We start from the raw sequence: 26,893 nt of genomic DNA, 5'->3' as shown, positions 1-26,893 counted from the left end.
TTTCCTGTAGGGCTGCAACGAGTCAGAATTGCCTTAATGGCCGTGAGCTTGGTTTTATTGAAATGAATTAAGCTTGGGTTTCCTTCTTTAGGCCCACAAACTCTGACCTAATGCACATGTAATAAATATTTGCTTAATAAATGAATGATATTTAAATGCACTGAATAGCTAAAGTCTTTGATAGCTTTAAGGCTTTTATACTTGGATATTTTGAAAGGCTTTTCAAATACATTGAGAAATACAGGTCTGAATAGATGCACTTGTATATAAAGGGATATATATAATAGTCATCTAAATATTTGGTACTACAATGGTTATTTTTATCACTGAATTGATGATGTATGGAAATAAGATTAAGATGAAGGCTACATGGATGGGAAATATAGGAGCATTTTGCACAATATTTATTGTCAAGTCAGATTTAGATAAATGTCCCCTTATTATCTTAAATTGTTGTATAAGATGTAATGCCAAGTAACTGATTTATTAACCAATCTCTGAAAGAATTAAAGAAAAGGGAACCATGCCAGTCTCTGAGAACCCAAGTTCGTTCATAGAAATTTTAGAAAAAGCCCCATCTAGGCCAAAATGGCTTAGTATTTGATTTAAGCAGTTTTGTAACTCTTAGACATTGTATTTCTAAGAAATCAAATAAAATCATTATTTGATCAAATCATTATATTCAAAGTGGTATACACTGTTAGCATATGTATTCAAGCAATAAAATAGCCATTTTTGCAGAATTCTTTCTAACTTAGGAATCTTTTATGAGGGTATATTTTATGATAGAGTGTCCTGATTCTTTCTGCTCTTTCCTCCTGCCGAACCTTTGGTGAGGCCGTTCATTTTAGAGACCTAAGCACTCAATGAAGCTAGGCTGTCAAGAGAAGTACCTTCACCATCTGGAGAAGGGGTCATTTGGAAGGGCTTTCCACTCTGAGAATTAAGGAGCCGTAGGGACACAAGCCAGTGAAAGACTTATAGATTGAACCCATCTCTAAATGAATTAAAAGACCCAGGAAATGTTGAAAATAACAAGTGATGGTACTCAGTTCTTTTGAAGGAGCTTTGAGAGGATGTATATATAATATTATACATCCCAGGTTTTCCTAAGACCATTTATCTTTCCATCATTCCAACAAAACATTCTTGGTTCTAGTAGCTAAATAAGGATAATGAGTGTGTCCCAGAGCCAAGTCAACACGACAAAGTGGTTTTCTCTCAGGAAAGAAGAGGTAGGGATTAAAAATTATATTACTTACTTATAATTAAAAAATTCAAGAATCTCTGAAGGCAAATGAAAAATAAGGAGATTATTAAGCTAAACACAAGGGAGCTAAAGTTTCTTCATTAACTTTTAGTTTCCCTTATTTCGCACTAACTTTATGAAGCCCCCTTGCTTTCGACTTTGAATTTAATATTTTATTTAAACACTGTGGCCCCCAATTGCACTTCCAGATACTGTAGTTAGACACTACTTAGAGGTAGCTCTAAATTAATTTATAAATTCAAATTTAAACATTCAGTTCCTCATTAGTCACATTCTTAGACACAGAGACCAAGCGTGGCTAGCGGCCACCGGCCTGGATGACTGTGGTTATAACATTTCCACAATGGCAGATCATTCTGTTGGCCAGCCCTGGTTCTTGTGATCATCTATGGCAAAATAAAGTTTAAGAGGGTTTGTATAACCATGAGTAAATCCCCCCATGATGTGGTTTCCAAGGTTATTGTATCGTTTTTATCTGTGAAAATACTAATGTCTACTACAGAGCGCTGAATAATAACCCACAAGGTATAGACGTATGATAGCAGAAACAATGTTACTACGCTGAGCATGATAAAAGTGATGGATATTCTTCTTCTGGGGAAAAGAATAAAGTGGAATATTTCAAGAGATTCAGGAAGAATTACTGTCATAACTCCTAGTAGAATGAGCTCCAGTTAGGTAAGCTGACACCAGACTGGCTTTAGTACCAGAATTCTACTTGGGTACCCCTCCCCCCAAAGCTAATTTACTGCTATGAAGCCAATGCCAACTCGTAGACACCCTATAAGAGAACGTAGAACTGCCCCTTTACATTTCTGCAGGGGTACATGTTAAGAGAGCACAGAGTCTCATCTTTGTCCCATGGAGGGCGCTCTCTCTCTCTCTCTCCCTCTCTGTCTGTCTCTTATGGCTCACCCCGAGACCACAGGACAGGACACAGTCTCCCTGTGGGTTTCTGAGACTGTAACCATTTCAGGAGTAACTAGTAGATTGGAATTATCTACCTTTCTGGTTATCAAGCCAATGTGTAACCCACCACGCCAGCAACTTTCATGTTACTAAAATGACAGAAACAGCAAAGTGGCATGCACAGATATTCTGGCTTTCTTGCTGGCAACGGTAGGGTCATTAAGCTCTGAGGGTAGAGAAACGGTGAGCCATTATGGGAAGGTCAACACCCGTGAGATGCAGATGGAAATGCAAAGTGCTGAGTCTGAGAAGAGAGACAACCAGGTACAAAGGCCCCAGAGATAGTGGTGGATTTATGCTGGGAAATCTCTGCTCACCGTGACAAAGGTTTCAGAGGGCCATCAGCCCAGGCGGACAGAGAATAACTCAACAGAGAGATTAGCAAGAAATTAGGGAAATTACAAATGGCCTGTGAATATATATGACACTGTTCAACCTTCTGGTAATCCAAAGATAATGAGAGCAACAACGTAACACCAAGTTCTGCTTATCAAACTTTCAAAGTTTAGAAAATGATAAACGTGTTTGAGAACCTTTGGAGAAATGAACTATTCAATGCAATGCTTGTGGAAGAGCAAATTGGTACCATCTTTATGGAAGGCAATTTGTCAAAATATCTAAGAAGCCATTAACATTCAACTTCTACACATTGATTGAGTCAGCAGATGTATAGCAATTTAGAAAACCATGTCTGCTCAGCACTGTATTGCTGATAATGAATATGAAAAGCAAACAGCCTGACTAGCCACGGTATCGACTGGTTACATAACGTATGGAGCAAAGGGATTTGGTGCAACCATGAATGATCCTACTTTAGGTGGGTTTATAACAATGTAGGAAATGTACACTCACCTATGCTATGGGAAAAGCACATTACAAAAATGTCATATATTACAAACCGTGTTAGTGTCTATCTGCATGTGTATACACTATGGACAAAAATATGGGAGGCATCTAAAAATTAACTGCTATCTCTTCGTACTGGATTTCTCAGCTATTTACACTTTCTTCTTTGGGTTATCTTTTGTCCTGTCGCTTCTAATGAATTAAAAGAAACCGTTTATAATCCAGGAGCTCCTGGAGCTTGGCTGTTAACTGAAAGGTGAAGATTCCAGACCCCTCAGGTCAGGAATGCTGGGGGAAAAAGAGATGTGATCATTTCTTTTTTAAAAAGCCTGTCATAAAAATCCCATGAAGCATAGTTCTACCGTGGCATAGCTGAGGTCAGCTTGAATTGGGGTTTGGAATTGTATCGCTTCAGTGTCACCGTGGTTCAGCATTTGGTTGTGAACCCAAAGGTTGACTGTTTAAAGCTAGACAGTGGTTCCACAAGAGGATGGCTGTTGATCTGCTTCAGGAATGATGGCTGGAAAGAGCCTGGGCTTAGTGCTACTCTGCTCTGATGGTGGGAATGAGTCCGAATGGACAGGATGGCACCCGATAACGAAACCAGTGTTTGTGGCTTAAGTTACTGTGGGAACACCCGTTGCTTTGTTTGTTTTCCCATATCTGTCACTATGGAGACAGCATCAGCTGACCTCTGCGGTCCTGGTCGGCTTCAAAGGTTTACAATCAAGAAATGGCGCAGAGACGTCAGTACACCCTGATCGACACAGATATACAAGAAACATGCTGGCCTTCCATTAGCAAGCACGTGGTGTCAGAGCCAGAAAGAATGCAGGCGCCAGACAGTGGATGTCAGGGTGGACATACTTTCTAAGTGACCAAGCCTGGTGTCATCACTCAGCCATCACTGTTCTTTAAAGTAAAGATGAAGATGAAGAATAAAAGGTGTAAGTTTATGATGGGCACAAGCTCCTTCACTAGCGTGGCACTGTAGTTACGGGGATGCCCACTTTACATGGCATGAGAGCTGCGTTCCTCCGAGGTGCTTTGTGCTGGGTTGCACGGTCCCCGTTGACTCTATACGTATCACAGAATGAAACACCGTTGTTCTTAACTCACAGAAGCGTGAATTTCTCTCCAGGGGTTTCCTTTTTTTCCCACTCTCTCCACCAAAGGAAAAGGAGTCTCTCCCGTCATCTCACAGCCGGGTTTCACCTTACTCACAAGGCCGGCTGCATCCCGGTTGCTGTTTTCAACTTCTCAGGGCACCTCATCTTATTCCAAAGGAAAGCGCTACCTTACCTATGAATCAGTGCGGCACCAAAATAATTTACTTCATTATCTGGAAGCCTGCTCAAACGAAAAAGCCCAAACCAAACCTACAGAAAACCCCTCCTGCTACAAGTACATGAGTATTTCTTTTTCTCTTGTTCACTGATGTTACGGGAAGCGGTGGGTGGAAATCTTCATAATCCATTCAGTTGGCCTTCCAACTCTTCAAATACTTTATCACCTCTTTACCAAATCTGGGAAGAATGACAGCACTGGTGGCCACACAGGGGCAATTTACCTGTTCTCCAGGTGTAGCTCAGGCTCCCACGTCTGCATGCCAACATTAAGCCAAGGTTATTGGCTCCGTCACCTGCGTCACCCACAGGATCCAAAGACTCGAAATGTGTTCATTTGAGAACAGAGTCCTGGGTGCTCCCATTGGAATACAGAATAAATGAGCCTGCCTGTTACTTCGGATAATGGCCCGTTTTTCCTTAAGCTCACTCAGGAGGTGGAAGGACATGGGATGAGGGGACCGGGGATGAAGAGTCTAAATTCCTGACTAGAAAAGCTCTCCGACCAGTAAGGGCTGTGCAGAGCTGGAAAGGATCACAATTTTTACTTAAATGACAATTGCACACGCACGAAACACAAACCCCTAGAAATCCGGACAACTCCTGCCTGTTCACCTTGTATTACCGTATATACTCGAGTATAAGCCGAGTCTTTCAGCACGTGTTTAATGCAGCTTCTGTGGGGAAATCAGGCGGATATTCGGGTGGGCTTACACTCGAGTATATACGGCATGTTCGTCTTTGGTTATCTTCATCACTGGGCTCTTAGCTGAGAAGGCAATGCCACTGTGGTTCTCATCTTATCCATGAGCTCCTGCAACCGAAACGGCGACAATTTACAAATGTGGGGCCAGATTTCTAAGGAGATTCCTGTGTACCCCTCAATCCCAAATTCCAATTTTCTTGTGAAAAGATGGTCCCATCTGCAGGCAGAGATGGGCAGAGTGGAGGCACGGAACCTTCATTCTTCCCTGGCTCATCTTCGCAGAAGTGGGCGCTGAGGTCAAGAGGAAGTGTCCCTGCCTTTAGCGCACGGGGCTGGCCTGAGAGAAGCTGTTCTCTGAGCTCTAGTTTGAGTGATCACCTGAGGAGTGCCAAGTCTTCAACTGAAGGCCTCACCTCTTCTTAAAATTCACGGACATGTTGTTAGTGCATTTGGCAACATTTATATTTGGGAAGGGTTTGCCCCGTAATGCAGCATAGGATTTTCTAGAGCACTAAGAGACCCGTCGTTGTAAAGTGGGTCCTGACACACTGCAGTCCTCCATGGTGCCTTTGGGTGGGCCTGAACCATGACTCTTTTGCTTAGTGGTGCAATAATTAACTATTTGCACCACTTCTGAACTTCCGCAGGTCAAGTAGGGAAGGCCAATTGCATTCTGGCACCGTGGAGTATGATTTTGTCATTGGAAAGATTCTGACAAAATGCTTGTATATTAAAATATATTCAAAGTAAATTCAATTTGTACTTTGGGTCGGCGTTTTCTATAAGTGATAGGGGATCAGGACAGCCGCGTGGATCAATATGCCACTGCCACTGAGCTGATGTCAACAGAGAGAGACCTACAGGGAAGGGGAGAGTCGCCCCATTGGGTTTCTGAGGATGTCATCTCGACAGAAGCCACGTGCCGCATTTTTCTCCAGCAGAGCAGACTGGTGGGTTCGCAATGCTGACCCTTCAGTTAGCAGTCAGGTGCCTTAACCACTGCACCACCAGGTCTTCTCAAATTAAACCGCATTAAAAAAATCATTTATGCTTTGGTAGTTCTTTTCACTAACCAAGAATGCACCAAGATGCCTGCTGAGAAAGCTGCACATAAAATACTTCCAGAGAGGAACGGAACAAGCTCATAAGGGAGACTGGTGATCCTTTTGCTTTTGCAAGAACTGACTCCAGTCATGCTGGATGGAACACCTCTGAATGAAAGACTGCGAGCACATCCTCCCCAAACCAGACAGCGTTGTCGGCGCTCCCATGGCTCCACCGCGGATTTAAGAGGCCTGTCAGGATGCCTTTATGTTGCCTACACATACTAATATATTTTTGCTTTGTTCACAGTGAAATTTAGCTTCTGGAAAATCTGCCTCAATTTAACAGTTCCCTTGAATATTACATCCCACAAATTTTCAGCTAATGAGAAGAAGCCCCACGGAAGATACACGTTCTCACTGAAGGCGACTGGCAGACATGTACTTCATTCTTTACAAAATGGTAAGATAACCCCTGCAATGTTTCCATCCATTCAACTGCTCTGAAAAGTCTCAGCAGTTCCCACTCCATTTACTTCCCATAGTTGAGAAGTGGCATAATTCAACAGAATTAGCTCAAGTCAAGACCAAACAGCATATAAATCTAACATAGTCAAGAAATAAAATAGAAAGATGAACTGAGACGGTAAGAGAAATGATTTCATCTTGGGATGAACTTTATCATTACGGTAACCCTTATTTAAAATGACCCCATTTGGGAAACAAATGCGCACATGCACCCCTGCTAAGCCCCCTAAGCATCCCTGTCATCCAGTTGTGACTCACAGGGACCCTACACGGGGTTCCACAGGCAGAAATTCTATATGGCAGCAAGCAACCTCATCCTTCATCCTAAGCCCAGCTGGTGAGTTTGAACCACCAACCTTGTAGGTAACAATCCAATGCCTTGGTCACAGCACCACCAGGAATCCTTGTTCTTTAAGCAGAAACCCAGTGCCCCTGAGTCAGACTCAGAATGACCTTGTATGGGGCTTCCAAGTCCAAAAAGTTGTATGAAAGCTGACAGCCTCATCTTTCTCCCACAGAGTGACTGGTAGGTTTGATCCACTAACCGTGCAGTAAGCAGTCCAATGTCTAGCCCCCAGGACCACTAGAGATCCTCTCTTAAAGTAGAGGATGATAAAAGCAAAGCAATTTTAATAGGAGAACAATTTACATGATAAAACTACTACAAAAGACCATTAAGAGCTTGGTTTCCTAATATGCAGACGGGCTGCTCAAAGCAATTGCATCAATGTTGTGTTAGCTGAGTCTTCTCTCTTCTGTTTTCACAAAGGAGAATGAGAATCAAGCCGATTCCAATGTGAAGGCCAGACAGGTCTCTACCATAAAACCTTCTCTACCAATTCTGACACGACAGCACTATTATCTTTGGGTTCCATAATCCATTGCGAGGGTCACGCAGAACTCAGACAATACTCATTATGGGGTGCATTAGGGAAGTTAGCAGAATACAATTCTGGATCAGAAATCCTCAGGACACAGTTCTTTGATCAGGGCTGTATCTTTCGAATCATGCATGAAACCTCTCAGATGCATGGCTTCTTGGCCACTGCCAAGGCCACTGTCTTGGTCATTGCCCTGCCTGGGCAAAGTTAACAAGCCTTTTTAAATGCCCATAGGACATGCTACTCTGACACAAACCTCAGCTCAGAGGTGTCCAGTTCTAGCTTCCAGGACCTAGCTTCTCCAATGAAATGTCTAGGGGCACCCACTCCACAAGAGAGCCTTCTCTCAAAGGTACTCAGCTTTCCTAGGTCTATGAGCCAGGAAGGCCCGCCCTGTCTTATGCTCTCTGTGCTGCTACCTCTGCTGCCATGGTGTCTCTGCGATCTCTCTATCATCTCTTCCTGTCTCTGGATCACAGCTCTCTGTCTTCTAAATCAGGAAGCATCGACACAATAGACTCTTGGGATCCAAAGGTCATGCTCCTGGGTCTTCATTCTTGATAGCAGTGAAATCCTCCTATGCTTGTTTCTGAGCCTGCTCGTTTTATTCACTAACTAATCCCCACAATAGGGCGACAAGGCTTCACAATCACAGTTAGCCCTGTTAACAGTCACTCACAACTGAGTCATATGGCACTGTCAGCAACTTCTCTCGCCTTATCTTACTCAGACCACCATAAAAAAAAAAGACAATACACCAAATATGTAGAAAATACACCCAGCACAAAGACTCTGGCTCAAAGAGCCTTATCAAGGAAATCCCTACATCACAATGGAGTATGTTTTTCTTTCACAAAATGTAAGCTATAGTAGTGATGTTAAATTCTCCCAAATAAAGGAAAAACATCTTTTATGGCGGATATAGTTCTACTAAAATATTGATTTTGCTTACATTAATACTGTCTTCCCCAAACTGTTTTATACATGCTTGGTAAATATAAGATGGTGCTAAACTGTTAATTTGCTAAGAAATTTATTTTTAAAAAATGAAAGTCATATGCCTATGATTCTGATAATCAGACAGTTATATGCTTTTATTATTAAGAAAGGAAACTTGTCGCTGAAATCACGAAGATAATTAGAAAGAATCCCAAACCACACACTTGGGCTTGGCTACTTAATTTCTCTCTACCTCACTTACTAGTTCAGGAGCAACACCCAGACATCAAACCACAGTGGGTGTTATCGATGAAATAATGTCACTAACAAGTAGCAATTAGTCAAAGTGATGCTTCTGCTCAAAGAATGTCCACTGCCCAAGGTTAATCTCCTTTACATCGACTCCCTCAGAAGGCTCCGACTTTGCCAACACCCTCCCCTTCTACGTACTGGGAATTTGCTGGATCCTGTGGACAACAACAAAGGCATCAGACAGCCCGACTTTCACCGGATGGTTGGTGGAGTTTATCTGTGTGACCAAGACGGGAATCTGGAAAAGAAGAAGCAGATGGTTATGCGTTAGATTTAACTTTCATTTGGGGGCTAGTGGAGTAAAGTGTGAGTGTGTTGTCTATGCATAAAATTAGGCGAAGGGTTTCCAGTATTGGGATGGGAAAAGAGGTGACTTCTTGGTCCTCAGGACAATCACTTGAAGTTGAAAAGAACAAATGCGCAGAGATCTACCTAATTGATGCTGGATGTCGAAGGAAGCTGTCGTTTGCCATTTGATGTTATCGAGTGGGCTCTAGTTGAGGGGGATCTCATTCATGTTGATGAAATAGAAATGTCATCCTGTTCATGTGTCCCAGTACGGATGGGTGCATTTTCCAGCACTATGTTGGACACTGTTCTCTTGTGACTCATGATTAATTCTGCAGACGTTTTCATTGCTAATTTTCAGTAGTAGATTGCCGGGCCTTTCATCCTAGCCTGCCTTAGTCTGAAAGTTCTGCTGAAATCTGCCACAATGGACGACCCTACTGGTATTTGAAATACGGGCGGCATAACTTCCATTAGGATAGAACCATGACAGTCACCATAGTAACTGGACAGACTAGCTGTCTATGTACCACATATATTCATTTGATGCTGGCTTTCATTTCACGAACAGAGATTTTTCTCTTACTCTTTGCTTTCCAAAAAAGTCTTCATTATAATCTTGTTTCCTACAGTTTTTTCTAATCTTTAGTTTCTAGTAGACATATAGGTACAAAACCTACATAAAGACAAGCAAGTGGACTATAGACTATATATTTAACAATACCATTACCGTTTAAAACACTGAAATTTGATAATTGTCCATGAGTGTTGAGCTTCCCCATTCTGGCTGAAACTCACAAGGAAAATGCATGAGTAACTATGGGGTGCTCATATTTCACAGAACTGAACCTCAGTAAAGTCTAAATCTATTACAGACAAGTCTAACATTTAAAGTTTTAACAACTAGTTAATGCTGAAAACATATTTAAAATGATGCCATCTTTACTAATAAGACAAGTTCTTGAGGTGAACATTTCTAGGTACAGAAACGACTCAGGGAGTTATGATTGCACGTTCTATGAGTGGTGCTCTAGAAATACCATAGGAATTACAGCATCATCAAAATATCAACAAAGCCAGGGAGCTTGACTGTTTTATTTCAACTTTCCCAATTCCTAAAGAGAATTTACAAGAAACGGAAACAAATTCATGTCTACCTCTAAAACCTCAATGACTAAACAGAAGTCGGATATACTTCCACATACACATAAGTATATATATATATATATATATATATATATATATATATATTAGTTTAATGTGTACCTTCCTTTTCCATATCCACCACATCAGAACCTGTGTTCACACAGCTCTCTGTTGGAATGACCTTGGTGATCAACACTATCATCTGTTTGTAACAGGGCTTGTGGTCCAGGCCAGGTAACTTCGTTCCCGCAGACATTGGACCCACGCGCCCTCTCTTCAGTGCATCTCCTCTACATTTTCTCTCTCTCTCCCCATACTTAGTCATCTTTCATTTTGATTTTTCTACTCCTTTCCTGCCTTTCATTTCATTTTCTTCCTGTAGATTGTGTTTGATAGTCAAGTCCTCTCCTCTAAGAGTTTTTACAAAAACATTGACTGATAAGTGAACAGCCAGTGTCCGTGGACTTTGTTGAAGACCCCCTCCTTGTTTTGGGTTGATTTTACCGTTAACTCTTTCCCATCAGTGACTTCTTGTCTCCACATCCTTTGCCCTGAAACTTTTTTCGCCCACTCTCGTCTGACCAGCAAGATGACAAAAAGGCCAGTAGCACATTTGAAACAAAAAAAGATGTTTTTGAAAAGTGCTTGCATAATTGTGTAACCTTTCATGTGGGCTCTGGAGGTGGTGCTGATTACGCTACTGGACTCCTAAATGTAAGGGTGGTAGTTCAAAACCACCAGTCACTCCTCAGGGTAAAGATGAGGCTATCTGCTCCTAGATTGATGTCCTGCCTCACAATCCCTATCTAGGCTTTGCTACGAGTTTGAAATGATTTGATAGCAATGGGGATTTTTTGTTTGTTTGTTTTGTTTTCTTGTAACCCTGTCACAGTCCTGAGAACATATTCTGATGGATAAGGGGGTGCTATCTTTCCCTCATGCTTGACTAGCCAGCCCACAGACACTTCAGTAAAGACATGAGGGATCTCAGGTAACACCATCACACTCTGACCCTCATTGGTAGGATCACCAAGCTGATCCATAGGTATCTTTTGGGATAAAATAGAGTTGTTTTAAGACATTATGCTTTAGAATGATCTACTGCACACCAAGGCTTACCAATGTATTATCTATTGAAAATCTAATGCCAATAAAAACTCATTTGGGAGTTTATATAAAACAAAACAACATCACTTTTCTGAGGTCTCTGGGAACCTCTCTCTACTTACAGGAATATTAAATTCTAAAGATCAGAATGCTCTAGCAATTGAGTTTTCATTTTCTATAGCCTCTTCTATATTCTCTTATTTTCTATTTATTCTTGTTCCCTAGATTCCCAAGACTAAGCCAATGTGTGAAATTTAAACAATACAGATTTATTTAATCCTAGGGAAATCAATCCCAAACCAATATAAATAACCTCAGGGTACAGAGACTGCTTTCCATGGAAAATAATCCCATCACAGATGGGCCAACCCTCAAGGAAGGTAGTGGTAGATGATCTCTAAAGACCCTTTGAATGCTAAGATTACATGATTACAAGGATAGTAACCATTCAAACAAACAACAAAACCTATTGCCATCAAGTGGCTCTCAACCCATAGCCACCCGTTAGGACAGAGAGGAAACCTCCTATGGCTTCCAAAGCTGTAATATTCAGGGGAGAGGACTCCCTCATCTTTCTCTCACCAAGCAGCTAGTGCATTTGCACCTCTGACTTCTCGGGTAGCACATTTAAACACGGGGTCCCAAAGGCTACGTATATAGAAAGAGAACAGAGGTAGGTGGAACTCCTCATCGACGGCCAATGGATACATTTTTACTTGATGTCATCTTCCTTCCCTTTGTACACTCAGGGGTCAATAACGTATGAGGACTGGGTCTGATAAACCATCCAGGGCGTCCATAAACATCTATGAGTTTAAAAATAAGATAGATATGAACTATAGACAATACATCTTGAGAACATCTACTATGCAAAAAGCATCAAATGCAGATCAACTCTCCACATGGATTCATGACAGCAGAGAAATAATTAACTCACGAAAGTGGAACTAAATATACATGTTTTACTGGTGTCGTGCTACACGATGGACTGCTAACCCAGGGTTGGCAACTTGAAACTACCAGTGGCTCGAAAGGAGAGAGACTCGGCTTTCGATGCCCATAAGGAGTTACCGTTTCAGAACTCGCAGGGGCAGGTCTACACTCTCCTACAGGGTCTAAGTCAGCACTGACTCACTCGATGGTGGTGATACGTATCTTGAATAACTGCCACTGAGTCAATGTCGACTCATAGGGATCCTGCAGGACAGGGCAGAACTGTCCCCTCTGAGACTGTGTCTTTGAGAAAGCAGACAGCCTCATCTTTCTAGAGAGCAGCAGCTGGTAGTTTCAAACTGCTGACCTTGCTGGTAGTAGTCCATGTTTGACTCTGTGCCACCAAAGCTACAGCCAGCATAGTGCTACGCCATAAGGATAAGGATTTCCATGGACTTTGGCCATGTTCTTAGGAGGGCCTGGGCCTTTGAGAAGGACATGATGGTTGGTAAAATAGAAAGACGGTGAAAAAGAAGACTCGCCACATGATGGATTGACACAGTGGCTGCAGAGATGGGCGCTTTTGAGGATTGCACAGTTACAGGAAGTGTTTTATTCTATTGGAATGCACGGTCACTGTGAGTCGGAACGGACTTGAGGGCACCTATCCCAAACTGTGCATCATTAAATGCACTGGAATCACCTGCAAAGAACAAAAAGGAGTCTGTTCCCATGGAGCTGACAGTCGGCTCAGAGAGGCTGCGGGAGGGTGGTCAGAGCGGAGGACAAGGGTGCCTCTTTTAAGAAGGCGTTCAAAGAAGATCTTTCTGATGAACTTTTGCCAGAAGCTTGGAAAAAGTAGGAGTGTCAAACACGACTCTGAGGAGCCGTGGTGTGGAGGGGCCAGCCCCTCGCTTATGGCACTTGGTGTGTCTGGGGATTTGAAAGCTATCAGCAGGGATGGAGCAGATCGAGTGAGTAAGCTTGCCACAGGAGAGGAGATCAGGGAGGTGGTGGGGAGGGTGTAGTCCTTGTAAGCCATGGCAATGCTTTGGGGATGCTATGTGGAAAGCTCGGTGTCCCGAGCAAAAGGATAGCCCTTGATACTGACAGAGCATCACACAAGACGAAAGAGAGGCTGGGAGAGGCAGAGAAGCTAGTTGTGGAGGGCATCAAAGTTGTCTCGGTCAGGGGGCTGGCTTCAACTACACTCACATAGCAAAGATGCTGGAACGGACAAGCAGGTGGATTCTAGAGAAACTGTGAAGGTGCTGCTGTTACAAGAAGGCCTGGGCTTAGTGAGGGGGAAGGAAACAAGAGAAGCATGCATCCAGGGTACTATCAAGATGTTGGTCATAGGACCTAGCAGCAGGAAAAGGAGAGATGTGCTTTTCCGCAGACCTGCCTTGCTGTAAAACCAAGGCGGCTTATGTACAGTGTGGCTTGTTAGAATGGGACTCCCAGGGACTGCGCACAGACCCGCCTGTGCAGCTCCACACCAGATCGCCACCATGTGCAGGAAGGAAATGAAGGCGGGAGACAGACAGCCATGTCCGGGAAATGCCATAGACTTCAAATGTTTTTCTTTAAAACTTTCTGAAGCTCAGGAATGAAAGCAACATGTTCTAAAACGGTTGGGTGTCAGCCTGATTAGATGTTAATACACTGCTAATAAGCTTTCAGTTCCTGATGTTGTCATAGATGCCTCAAACTTTTTTCAGGCTTTGAAGAAACCATTATATGCTGGGCTTTGGGGAAAAACCAAAACCCAAACCTGCTCTCACCAATTGAGTTAACTATCCAATCCTGTACAATATCAATGAGGACAAGACGGATAATAGCCGCTGGTCTCAGACATTTCTGACCTCGACATGTCTGCGTAGTGCCTCCTGACACTGTCCCTGGCTTTCTTACCCCACCTTCTCATACTGGAATAATTTTATTTCAATAGATCAAAGGACTGGGTCCGGGGGAGGATGGTTCACCAACTGACCACAGCCTGGTCACCCGGATGCCTGACCTCTTTGTGGAGCGTGCCAGAGCATCCTGCAGATTTCCGTGTCGGTAAAACACAAAGCAAAAATCCAGGAGCTATTTGGGGTTAATTAAGAGGATGGTTAACAGTCTGGCTGCTCACCAAGGCATAGGAGATTTAAACCCACCACGTCTTCCCAGGAGAGAGAGATCTAGCAATCTACTTTGAAGCAAATCGACAGCCTTGACCACACTGTCACCTGAGGTAGAATAGTCTGGACTTCAGGGGTCTGGTTTTGACTTGGTTCACAGCTCCATTGAAAATGAAGTAATGATTCATATTAACATGGCAATTTGTGTGTCATGTGTGTTTGGCACTGTAGGAATACAGGATCCTTGTCCCCAAACCAAACTCACTGCTGTGAAGTCTATGCTAAAGCATGGCCATCCTAGAGGACAAGGCAGCACTGTACCTGTGAGCTTCTGAGGCAGTAACTCTTTATGGGAGTAGAAGGCCCGGTCTTTCTGCCACAGAGCCGCGGGTGGGTTCGAAACACTGACCTTGCAGTCAACAGCCCAATGCATGACCACTACACGACCAGGCTTCCTCGGCAGCATGGTGTAAATGGTCACGCACTTGATTACTGAAGACAGGGGGCTGACTATATCCAAGGAGGCCTCGATTCTGAAAGGTCATAGCCTTCAAACGCCTAAGGATCCAGCTGACTTGGCACACGCGGGGTTCCCCTGAGTTACAGTCGGCTCTAAGACCACTGATAACCACAACAACGGGGGACCAGTACTCAGGAAGGCATCTGTCTCCCTGGATCAACCGGAAGCCAAACAACTGACAGGCCTGTACGGGGAACTCCACCACCTGGGAGGCGCACACTCCTCCAAACAATCAGCCTTTCTAGATCAAAAGGGCACGATATTCCCAGGGACTACGCTCAGAAGGCAGGCAGGAAGGGGCAGGAACGAAGGAAGAGAGAAAATGATAAGCCTGGGAAGCAAGTGGGAGAGTGCAGCTGCCTGGTGGGAATCGCAAGTAACATCACAGGAGAAACTGAGGATGAAGGCAAGACCAACAGCCCCTCATCCAAATTACAACAAAGCTACAGGGGCGGGAGGAGGGGTCTGTTAGGTGGTCACTTGGCTCTCCTACATCTCCTACAGAGGATTCTGTGTTTTCTATGCAGATGAAATATCAAAGTCAGAGAAGCCTTGGCCCAGGAAGATGTCTACGTATAAATACCCAATAAGTGCTGCATGTGAGCAGCTATGTTTTGTCTTTTGTACAAGTTTACAATCATCCTTATAATATCTCCCAAGCCAGACTACCAGGGAATACCGGTAAAAGAACCTGAAGTTGAAAAAAGCAAAAAAAAAAAAAAAAAAAGAAGAAAAAAGCTCTGAATCTAAAAAGGAAGGGAGAAAGAAAGAGAGAAAGAAATATAGTTCCATTATTTCCAAGTGCCTATAAACACTGCTTTTTTGTTTAAATCATAGAAGCAAACTTACATTTCAACCGGGGGTCTGTGTGAATTGAATCGAGTGATACGTGACTGAGAATGAGTGTAGCAATTGCATTCATTCCAGAGGATATGAGACAAGGACTCACTCCGGTCCATTTTGGCTTATACAGGCATTTATACATGCCTGTTTTTATAAAAGAGATATATTCATTTATGTTCCATTTTGCAAGGAACAGAGAAGTTGACTGGTATGAATTCTTCAATAAAAGGCATATTGAATCACAGTGAGTATAGAAACAGAAAGGGGGTGCAATAGAGAGATAAAATTAAAGTCAGAAAACGGTCTGAGCAGAAGCACAAGCAGGCAGTGCACACTGCCCTTTAGATGGGGCCCAGGGCCTCCCCTCTCCCATTGTGCTATCTTGCTCGGACAGCAGAGGCCAGCCCAAGCCCTATCACTCAGACTTTCTGTCTGTGTCTAACGCAGAGAGATAACAGCATGCCACTTGAGTCGGAGGTAATGGAATTTTATTTTCCACACTGTTCTTGCTCTGCAAACGTCGCTAAAATATTCATTTGTTTCCATTATGGGGCCCAGCTCTCTATCTGCCAGGAAGCACAGCATCTCAGTGGGCGTCTGATTGTGCAGTAGGTGTTGAAAAGTTTGATTCATATGCCAATCAGAACTTAACGGGAAAAGAATTGGCCTAAAACCATTTTTGTGCTTTCGTTAATCAACATTATACATATGGTTATACATAGATATGTTTTAAAAGCTATTTCATTCATGTTCATATTCAGCTCTTAACTTCCTACCTCATCTTTCTCCAAGATCTGACCCATCTTCTACGTTAATCCCTAAGATGGTTATTTATTTTTTTTTAAAGTTCATGCTCCTTTTTGTTATCAAAATGACTCCTACATGCCAAAGTATTAATGATTTGTTATCTGAAAACTACACTAGCATAGAGGCTTTTCCGTTAAATTTTAAAATATAAAAATCCATCTGCATTCCTGAGTAGCATTAACTTATCAATGCACAAACATCTCGACCCCGCTGTTGGGTCCAGTTACTGGTACCTAGCTCACGCACATGAAGGCCAAGGCCAAACTGCTAACATCTCTCCTGCCCTCTGTCCACAGTTTATTATTCGTGTCCCCAGGGCTCCCTTTTGAGGTGGGTAGTCCCCAGCACCGCATGCCATGGAGATCTCATTCCTGGCTCAGTGACATCAAGTCCATTTTGACTCTAGTAGTTTCTTTATGGAACTCGGCTGTCACGTTTCGCTCCAGAGGGGTGGCCGGTGGCTTTGGACTGACTGCTTTTGACAGCTAAGCACGTCACTCCTTTACCACGCAGGCAGGTTTGACCACGTGGAAATGCAGGTGAAAAGGATGCAAATTTGTATTTTTATTTTAAATCTCCTGGTAGGGTACCTCAGATTGAGAGTGGTACCTAGTGAAACAGTCAACCACAGTTCGAGTCTCATCAAAGACGCCTGTGAAAGAGCATGTGCCATGGGCCCGAGCGAGATTTCGGAAGCTCTGCCACCTACATGTCAGGGAGGCACTCAGAATGGATCAGGGAGAGCAAGAGGCCTCCTGGGTCAGTTAGCACCCAGGATGGGAGATGCCATAACTGCCAAGGACAGAATGAGCATGTTTCCGATGGCTACAGTGATTTCTTCACTGCACGGCTCCACTCGTCCTTCCGGCCTTCTTCCCACCCTCCCTGCCTCTTAATGGTTACTGGCAGCACTTGCTACCAGGACACAATAAAGTGGGAACAATTCAATCTATCATTATCAAGATGAAAATTTAAAAAAATGTAAACAGATGCTCTTCCATGTGAGAAGACTAAGTGCATGCAGATGGGTTGGGTCTCAGATAAAACCACAAAGATACAATCTGAATACTTTCTACATTTAAAATACAGGGAAGTCCTATAATAGAAAATCACCCATGTCTACCTTTCCCTATAATTTTTTCTTCAGAATTTTAATCAGCATCTCATCAGCCATCTGTTTCTCAACCTTGTGATATATAGAGATACATACTGATTGTACATTATAGATTTTAAATATATATTGTAAATAATAAGTGGAATATATATTGATATGTATCACACATCCGTGACTGTATTACATGCAAATGTGTCACCTGTATGACAAAGCAAACCGTTGGGACGACCCTAGCGGTGGATTTCTATCTCGTAAATATAGTGATAGCCAGGGAACACAAAATACTTGACATGTGAATGATAGTTCTTTCTCAAGTTCTTTTTGGCCTCTTCTCCCCACGCAACATTGTACGAGTACGGAAAGTGTTCAACCCGTGTCATTTTAAGGCTGGTTGCATTAATGAAGGGGCATTACAGCTTAAATAAGACAGATCTGCCTTCAAAGACATTCTTTTCAATGCATTAAGGTGGCCATTGAAATGGACAACCGGCAGCGGTCATTTATTAATCCTGAATTCCTTCACAGAAACGGTAAATGGTGCACCAAGGAACATTAAGTTTACATACTGAAATGGTATCATCAATTCAGAGTGAGTTTACGTAATAAGGAGTAAAGTTCCTCTGTACCAACCTCCTCTAATATTTGGAATAAGAAAGAGAGCATGGCGTGCACTCGATAAAATGGGCATGGCTTCTCTATAAATTCCCAGTCACCCACAGGAGGCAGTATGATACATAACTTAACCGCTGGGCTCTGCAGTCACATGATCTTGGCTGAATCTCTGTGTCATGATTTTAACACAGTGGTTTAAAAACCAAACCAAACCAAAGTCCCGGCCATCAGTCAATGTGGGTTTCTGAGACTGCAACTGCTGATGGGAGTTAAAAGCCCACGTCTACCGTGCGGATCTCAGCCCGACTGAAACCACCATGTTTCAGCTTCCTTGTAAATGATAAAATAAAGCAGCTGATTCTTTGGTCAGAATTATACGAGATAAATTGTAAACACGTAGGCGTGATCCTGGCATACAGGAAGAGCTCAATATATGTTAGATTTCATCCAAAGCTGTTTGCGTGTTGAGTGCCATTGGGTCAGTTGTGACTCTTAGCAAGCCCGTGTGCGTAGACCTGACCCATCGAGTGCTATGGCTGTAAACAGGGCAGGAGTAGATTGCCAGTCTCCCTCTTGGACAACCACTGGATGGGCCTGACTCTCCAAACTGTGGTTTAGCAGCTGAGCGCTTAATGCTGGTGCCACCAGGAACTGGCATTGCAAGTACATAAAAGTGAATGAGACTTCCACTTCTGATTGTACCAGATGAACTTATTGAAGGCCATGTTTGCTACTGAGATCCACTAGAAAAGATGATTCAAATCCAGAAATATCTGTTGCAGGCATCAGATGGATGTGAAAGAACAAAGACCTGCGTGGTCAAGATCCCAGAAGAGAGGAAAGGAAATTGTAGAAAAGAATCCCCCATCCCTCCTCTGAGGACACTAATCTCACCATCCCGAAGCTCAACGCAAGTTCCGACAGTCTCCTGAAGCAGAGGGAAAGCACGGAAGGACAGACACACTGACTACAGGACACGGTTAATAGTAAATCTCCAGACTTTAAGACACTCTAAGACTAAAGGCAAACCAGAAACACACCAGCCTTTACAAAACTGTTAAGTAGTTTTAAATGAACTTATCCCTACATAACATTAAATTGACTAGACCCATCCTAAAAGTCTGAGATAGAGAGAAAGATAGATAAGTAGATAACAATAAATAAATAAACTCTCTCTGGAGGAAAATAGAAAACATCATCTATTATCTCTTTAGCATTTTATAAACAATACCAGGATTTAATAAAACATTACCTAGTCCTCTCTCCCACAAAGGACATGACCCCTTAAAGAAGATCTATACTCTAGAACTAGATCTTCTTTAAGAATAGAGGAAAGAAGTAACCAATGAAAGGAACAGATACATAGAACATCTAGACATTGTTATTATCAACTTTAAAAATTAGCTCTTATTAATACAGTCAATACATGAGGGACAAAATGGCTAATTTTATAAGATAATGAAATCTGCATAAAAGAAATAATTGGTTACCTGAAACTGAACAGGTGCTATTTCAAAAGCAAAAAGGAAAAAGACATTTTCCTTAGACTTTGATATCATTGTAGCTGTAAAATAAACAGCTGGATAAAATCAAGCCCCTATAATTTAAAACCAAATACCAATTATTTCCTAGCACGCAATATAGAGAGAAAGGTCCGGGAGAAATAATTATTTTAAAAATCCATGGCTTTGCTATTCCTCTGACTAATATGTTGTGGTGGAACAGAATTTCTTAATAGGGCTCTGGTACCCAAGTCTCTGTAAGTCTCACCCAATGACAGGGGATTGGTCAGTTTTTGTTACTGCTCCTCTGCTTATAGGGGTGAGCCATCCTTCGAGGTAGGGAAAGAGAAGAGAGAAACTTTGCGTCCTGGAAGAATAGGTTCAAGATCTCCATGCAAAGCGGTGGAGGCCACCGACACCAGAGACATCGCCGACGGTGACAGAGAGACTCAGAGGAACAGCTTCAGGACCGTGGGGTACCTTCTCCTTATGGGGCCCAAGGCTGGGACTGTGAGAGAGCCTGACAGCAGGCTGGCTTCCTGGTCTAGGTAGATAAAGGCCGAGGGGTCACCTGGCGGTGGGACAAAGGCTGTGGGAGAGATGTGGTTCCCTTGTTACCGAGAGGATGAGAATCAGAGGGGGACCTGACTGCTGGCTGAGAAGCCCTGGGACTGCATCCTATTCTGCTGATCCTGACTCGTATCGCCGAGGCACATGGAATCCATGCCTTGGGCAATAAGGAAGGCAGACATGTCTGTCTCCATTGCCACTTGCCTCACACCGTTACAGTGAATAATCTGATGTTGGTGCAGAAAGTCGAGTGTGATGAGTGAATAGGTAGCTTCGTTTCTTTTAAACATCCCATTAAGAGTGGAGCACAGATGATCAGAAATACAAATGAATGTCCAAGGGCAAATAAGAAAATGTTGCTCTCAAGGTGCCAGCTCATCTGTTTATGGGTTTATTCCCAACAAAATATATGTAAACCTGCCTCTGCTATCTCTGTACAACTGCGGGCAAGTTCTTTCAATAATACACTTGTCTTAGTCTCTTCACGGTATCTTAAACAAAAACAAAAAAATCTAATCAAACCATGCTTCCCAGAAGCTCTGCCGAGCCAGTTAAATTCAAGGCAGAAAGGTCAGACCAGAAATTGTGTCAACTGTTAGCTTGGAATTCCTACGTGATAACGTTAAAATTATTATTATTGGTACAAAATCATATAAGCCTTTATTAATCAATAATATCAACATGTGAAACTGACATTTCTCAACATAACACGCCCCTAGGTCAACACACATTTTCATAAAGTTTTGTTGGCATACAATTCACAAATCACACAAGTCAATATTTCAGTTCCATGGAAAAGGGTTGTGTACTCATCACCTCAATCAATTAAAGAATATTTCTTCCTTGTACTCCTTGTTGTTTGCTCTCTACCCCGCCAACCTTCCCTGACATGCCCCCAAAACCAAATCACTACCAGTGAGTCCATATGAACTCAAAGCAAGCACCTTCAGGGGTCTGAGACCATACTATGTGTCAGTAGAAAACCCGGTCTTTCTCTGGTGCAGCGGCTGATGGATTGGAACTGTGGATCTGGCAGTTTTCAGCCCAACTTATCATCACCACACCACCAGGGCTCCTAGGCTATTATTAATCCAGTGATGGTCACTATAGGTTTACGTATTCTTTTTTTCATGTACAGAACGTTATCTAAAACATAAAATCAACGGCAAAGCCCCAGTGTAGTGGTTATGCGTTGGGCTGCAGTAGGCATAGCGGGCAGTTCAAAACCACCAGCAGCTCCCGTGGGACAGTTAGAGTCTCAGGACCCACAGGGGTCCCTGTGAGTCAGCATTGACTCAATGATACGGAGTGAAAAAAGCCTTAAAATACATGCATCAAAAGGGAGATGGAATGTTAGAAGGTTACTTTTGAACTTCACTACATCAGCCATAATCGATTTTACCATCATTTTTGGGATTGCGAGGCTATTGACAATCTTGGACAATGGTGACAGGAAACTCGTGGAGCCTCAATCAGTGCAGAAACACTGCATGTGGATTTGGGGCTTCCAAGTCATCCATAGCCTTCACAAACCAGGTGTTCATCTTTCTCGCTGGGAGAGTATTCCCCCTTTGGTTTTGGATGTTATTATTTAAAATCCTTGGATCACACAGGCTGGTAGGTTTCTTCGGTGTGGACTTAAGGGACATATCACTTAGATGGCTGCTTGCTTTAAGACAAGCCTTGAACTTGGGACACTACTTTCTGATAGCTGGGCACCATTTGGTTTCTTCACCACACTTTGTAGCAATGTTTTTTAATTCTACTTTGTATTTTCTAGTTTATCAACAATTCTGTATGTCGTTTGCATGAGGGGAACAAGTATGCTGTTGAAGAAATAAATATATTCGGGACATGACTGAAGGGATATCATGTGACTGGTTAGTATGAGAAGCTGGCACAATAAGGAATCATATTAACTACTGGTATAGATCATGCATGGGAAAACATGTAATTTGCTTCAATATATGTATCCAATTCATAACACAATTTTAATCTACAAATTACCCAAGCCCTTTACTGGTGGCTTCAATGTGATTAGAAATTTTCTTCTCATGAATTAAATCAAAGCCAGCATCCAGTCTTCAGGAGCCCTGGCAGCATGGTACATACCACACTGGGCTGCTAAATGCAAGGCTGGCAGCTTGAAAGCACCAGCTCTCTGTTGGGAGAGACACACGGTTGCCCCCTTCCTGTGGGTTACCGTCTCCAGACCCACAGGGCAGATCTACTTTGTGTGATCTATGAGTTGTAATCGGCTCTATGACAGTGAATTTTGTTTGTTTTGACCATGAGTCTATTAAAAGTTTATTACATGACGCATAGCATTTGCCTCCCTATCTATATCTAACATCATGTCTGTAAATTTGGCCAGGTCAGGAATAAATGATTATGAAAAGTTTAGTTCTGTAACTTGACTAAGAAATCTTGTGACATAGGGAATTATGATTTGAACTTATAAAGACCTTCCTAGAAATGTCAAGAGCATCTAATTCTCAGCCTTGATGTAAAGGAAACATTCTCTGGCAAATCTTACAAATGGAAGCTGGCCTCCGCAAAGTGAAATGTGTAACAATCATGAGGAAAAATAAATGGTAGAATGCGAAAAAAGAATAACCACCTGCTTTGTAAAGAGAAAGGAGAGTTAAGGTAAATAAAATAGCAAAAGTAACTGATTTAGAACTCTGAGTACAGAGGGAAGCTTGTTCAATAGGATACTATTTTGGGAATATCCAGAAAGCATTAGCATTGCCTCTGAGCTTCATTTTTGTCATTTCCCCATGACAAAACAGGAAAACCAAAATAGAAAAGTTTCCATTGATTAAAATAAAGAGGAGGAAAAACATTCAAATGGCAAACTTTACCAAAGGGAGAACAGGAAGAGCGAACCATTACTCTGTAATGGGAGACATTCCCTGAGCACCTAGGAAAATAGACAACTTTTGACAGTAGAGACTAAAGCGAGACCACACCGATCCCACAAACCTCTCCTCTGACAAAACCTACAGCGCGTGGGATTTAAGACGCGGGAACTTCCAGGAACTGTACCAGTGCTGTTAAAGCAGTGGAAAGCCACCACTCCAAAAGGCCACTCTGTCTGCCCTGCAGTTCGTTTGAGTACAGTGAAAGCGGGAAATGAATGCGTTCCTTTGAGAGACTCTCTCAGCTTCCACTGATTGGTATGTGAGGACATGGAGGTTATGGTATGAAAACACGGCTCTGGGCAAAGAAACACAGAGCAGGGCAGACCCACATTATCGCCTGTTTACACTATCGCCCCAAGTAAATGCAAACTTCCACGTGGAACCATCTGGCATGGCTACAGAGTTCAAAATCAGTGGCTGATGTGACTGAAAGGGAACTATCCAGTACCTTTTAGAGTAGATAATTTGATCAATAGATTTGCTCAAAGAAATGATGTTATGATTATTAACAATAAGCTTGCTATAACCAAGAATTGATTATTCAAGGGAAAAAGTATCTGCTTATTTGAAAAGACGGTATAGCCTCTATTATTATAAATACTGATAGTAAAAATATCAATTACCAATGTCCCCTGTTACAATTTCTCTTGTGACACGTGACTCTTTAAATATCGCCCCTGAAGTTTACTTTTTAACTATGTCCCTAGATTCCCTGTTTTCCTCCCCATGAGTTTTGAAGTTGTCTAATAAATCTTAATTGCAGTGTCAATAGAGAACAAAATTAAAGGTGTTATGTGTCTAGTCTGGTCCTTGTGTAACTTTCAGGGAACCATTTGTACGTCAGCATTCTTCAGTTTATCAACTCGGAAAGACAAAACAAATAGCAAGTTTAAATCCCTCTATTCTTTCGCCACTTATATATCCAGTCAATTCTTCCTCTCTGGCTACAATAAACACTGACCAGGGGATTAGGGATTCAGCTGTTCTGGAAAACTTTGGGTACTGGGTCACCCAAGTTTTTCATGACTACTAATACATTTGGAATTAGAAAAAAACATGTCACATATATTGATAGGCAAATAAACTTGATTTAGGTAAGAAATTCCTCCAAATTGGGCATCGTTTCATTTGAAAATTGCATAGAAATACCCAAGAATGAAAATAACATCATGATAAACAAAAAAGCCTAAGGGATGTAAAAAATGAACCCTGCTTATTTACACCCCATAATATTAAAAAATGAATAAAAAGATTATTATCAAACAAAAGAAACCATGACATTCAAATAATGTTGACATTCCTGACCACAAGATGCTCCTTTCTGGAGCCCTTGAGATAAAATATAGAGCAGAAAGTGAGGTGGGGAGGGAGGGAAGGAAGATAGGAAGCTACCACATACTTCTTTGTATCCGAAGACGATGCGCCCATCCGTGAGGAGGGTTGCCTGGAACGTGAAGCTTCCCAGATTATAATTATCCTGGAGGTGCACGTGGTCCCACTGGACGACCAGCGCTGTGCCTGAACCAGCAGGAAACATTGGAACAAAGGAAAACGACTCAGTGAGCGAAACATACCGACCGATCGATTCTGGTAAGAGTGACATACATATGTAGATATATATATATATATATATATATATATATACTCATCGATACTCTATATGTATATACTTATCTATACTACAGTATGTATGCAATATACCTATTATGAACAGTGTGTATATATATTGTAGTGTAAAAGTATTCAGTACTGTAATATATATATACACACACACACTTCATATGCAGGAGTTGTACATTTGGATTATATCCGGTCAATTGGTATTCTGTTATTGAAAACTGTTTGCGTTATTTTCAAAGAATTGAATAGTCTAACTACTTGGAAAAAAAACCTAACCCCATACTGAGGTTAATACTGAACCCAGTGTGGGGGACTGTTGCCTCAGGAATTTCATTAATGCTAATGGATACTGTCTGCTTAAGTTCCTGTGGGCCACTTTCAAAATGCAGCCCATGTGGCCCGCATGGACTTCAAACACTTCTGACAAATGCGGAAAGAGAAAGGAACACGTTCTACACTAGAACGACTTAGAAAAGACCTGGAAATGACTTTTCCACCCTTGAGCATTCCACTTTTTCACACTGAAGAAGTCCCTTTGGACGCAGAGGGCTTTCTTCTCTGATTCACAATGCCTGCATGTCTGTCTTTGTTGCACTGCTTCCAGGAGGCTGCAAGGCAGCTTAAGGAGCTGCAGGCTAAGATTTCTGGAAGCCCCAGAAGAACACGGGGAGACCCCTCAACACAGCAGACGAGATTCTGAGGACTTCATCAGCAGTGCTACTAGGAAATCGTTAACACGATTCAGAAATGGAAATGCACTGTAATCGTTAGCAACCAAGATTTGTATCCTTGTTTTAACGATCATCGCACTTAAAAAAAGAAAAGAAAAGGGAAGAGTTAACGACTTTTTGCTTAGCTCTAAATAGTGGATTTTGGTTGGTTAAAAAAAAGTGATACAACAACCAAAAAATGTACAGAAAATGTAACTCCCAGGACTGAAAGTGCAAAACTCAACTCCTGGCTCTGTGTGAATTTGGGCAGAAGCAGAAGAAGCAGCAGGGAGGGGAGGGGAAGGGAGGGGACGAATCAAGATGGTATCTCACTGCCATCAAATTGATTCCAACACACAAGGACCCTATGGGACAGAGTAGAACTGTTCTACATCTCTGAACAAATATTTTTTAATTTCAAGTTTAATTTTTGTTTTAAAAATGTTGAACCCCCAAACTTTAGGATTTGAAGATTAGTGGGAGCAGTTTGGGGAGGGGGGTTATATTGAATTATTTTAGGTCTCTAATCAGCCTCTTATCCAAAATCCTACTCTCCAGGTAACCCTTAATTTGGGGGACGATGAGGCTAGCACAAAAGGAACACGCTGGACCTGAAAAGCCCTGCCGTGCAGGAAAAGGCTGTCTAGAGAATCCATGGGGTGAAGAATTGAATCTCCACAGACCTGGCTTCCTGGGGTCCATCCTGATTCCTGACTGACAGCCTTACCCTTTTCCTGGGGAAAGGCACAAAAACCTGGCGGCACAGCTCCTCCTGCCAGATACTCGCTATTAGAAAAGAGCTCATCTGAGACGGCTTAAACTGGCGCACCACCGCACCTGATCGCTAGACCTGAGCTGATTTCCTCCATGCTTGCGGCTTGCTCATTAGGCCACAACTAAATGATCTGATTAGTGATGCATGCCAACTTGTTATATCCAAAAACGCATACAAGTCCGTACTACTTACTGAGGGTCACAGATTCAATTTTTAAAATTCTGTATCAGATTATACAACTGATCACTTCATCTTAATTTATTATCTGCAATTTATGGAAGTCTAGTGGCACAGGAAGTAAGTGCGAGGCAGTCTGGGGTGTACCCCAACCCCTCTGCTGGCGATTGGTCAGGCAACCTGCCTCCACAATTCCAGCCTTGGAAGCCCTCTGGGCCCTTCTCCCCGGCCTCACGCGGTGTACATGCGTCACCGTCTAGTGGCTGGCAATGGGGTTGT

General features: G+C 42.5%; 1 protein-coding gene across 1 annotated transcript in view; it reads right to left on the bottom strand.

Moving 5' to 3' along the window:
• The window catches only part of PLXDC2 (plexin domain containing 2), a 520,641-nt gene that overhangs the window by 125,169 nt on the left and 368,579 nt on the right, over nt 1-26,893 (bottom strand). The window contains exons 6-7 of the mRNA XM_075552462.1: nt 24,732-24,850; nt 8,979-9,078 (exon numbers count right to left, since the gene is read on the bottom strand). Of these exons, the coding sequence (XP_075408577.1) occupies nt 8,979-9,078; nt 24,732-24,850 (219 nt within the window). The remainder of the gene's footprint in view (nt 1-8,978; nt 9,079-24,731; nt 24,851-26,893) is intronic.

The sequence above is a fragment of the Tenrec ecaudatus genome, chromosome 6 (genome assembly GCF_050624435.1).
Source record: "Tenrec ecaudatus isolate mTenEca1 chromosome 6, mTenEca1.hap1, whole genome shotgun sequence".
Lineage (NCBI taxonomy): Eukaryota > Metazoa > Chordata > Mammalia > Afrosoricida > Tenrecidae > Tenrec > Tenrec ecaudatus.
Note: the sequence above shows the minus strand (reverse complement) of the source record. Positions and strands in the feature narration are given on the sequence as shown.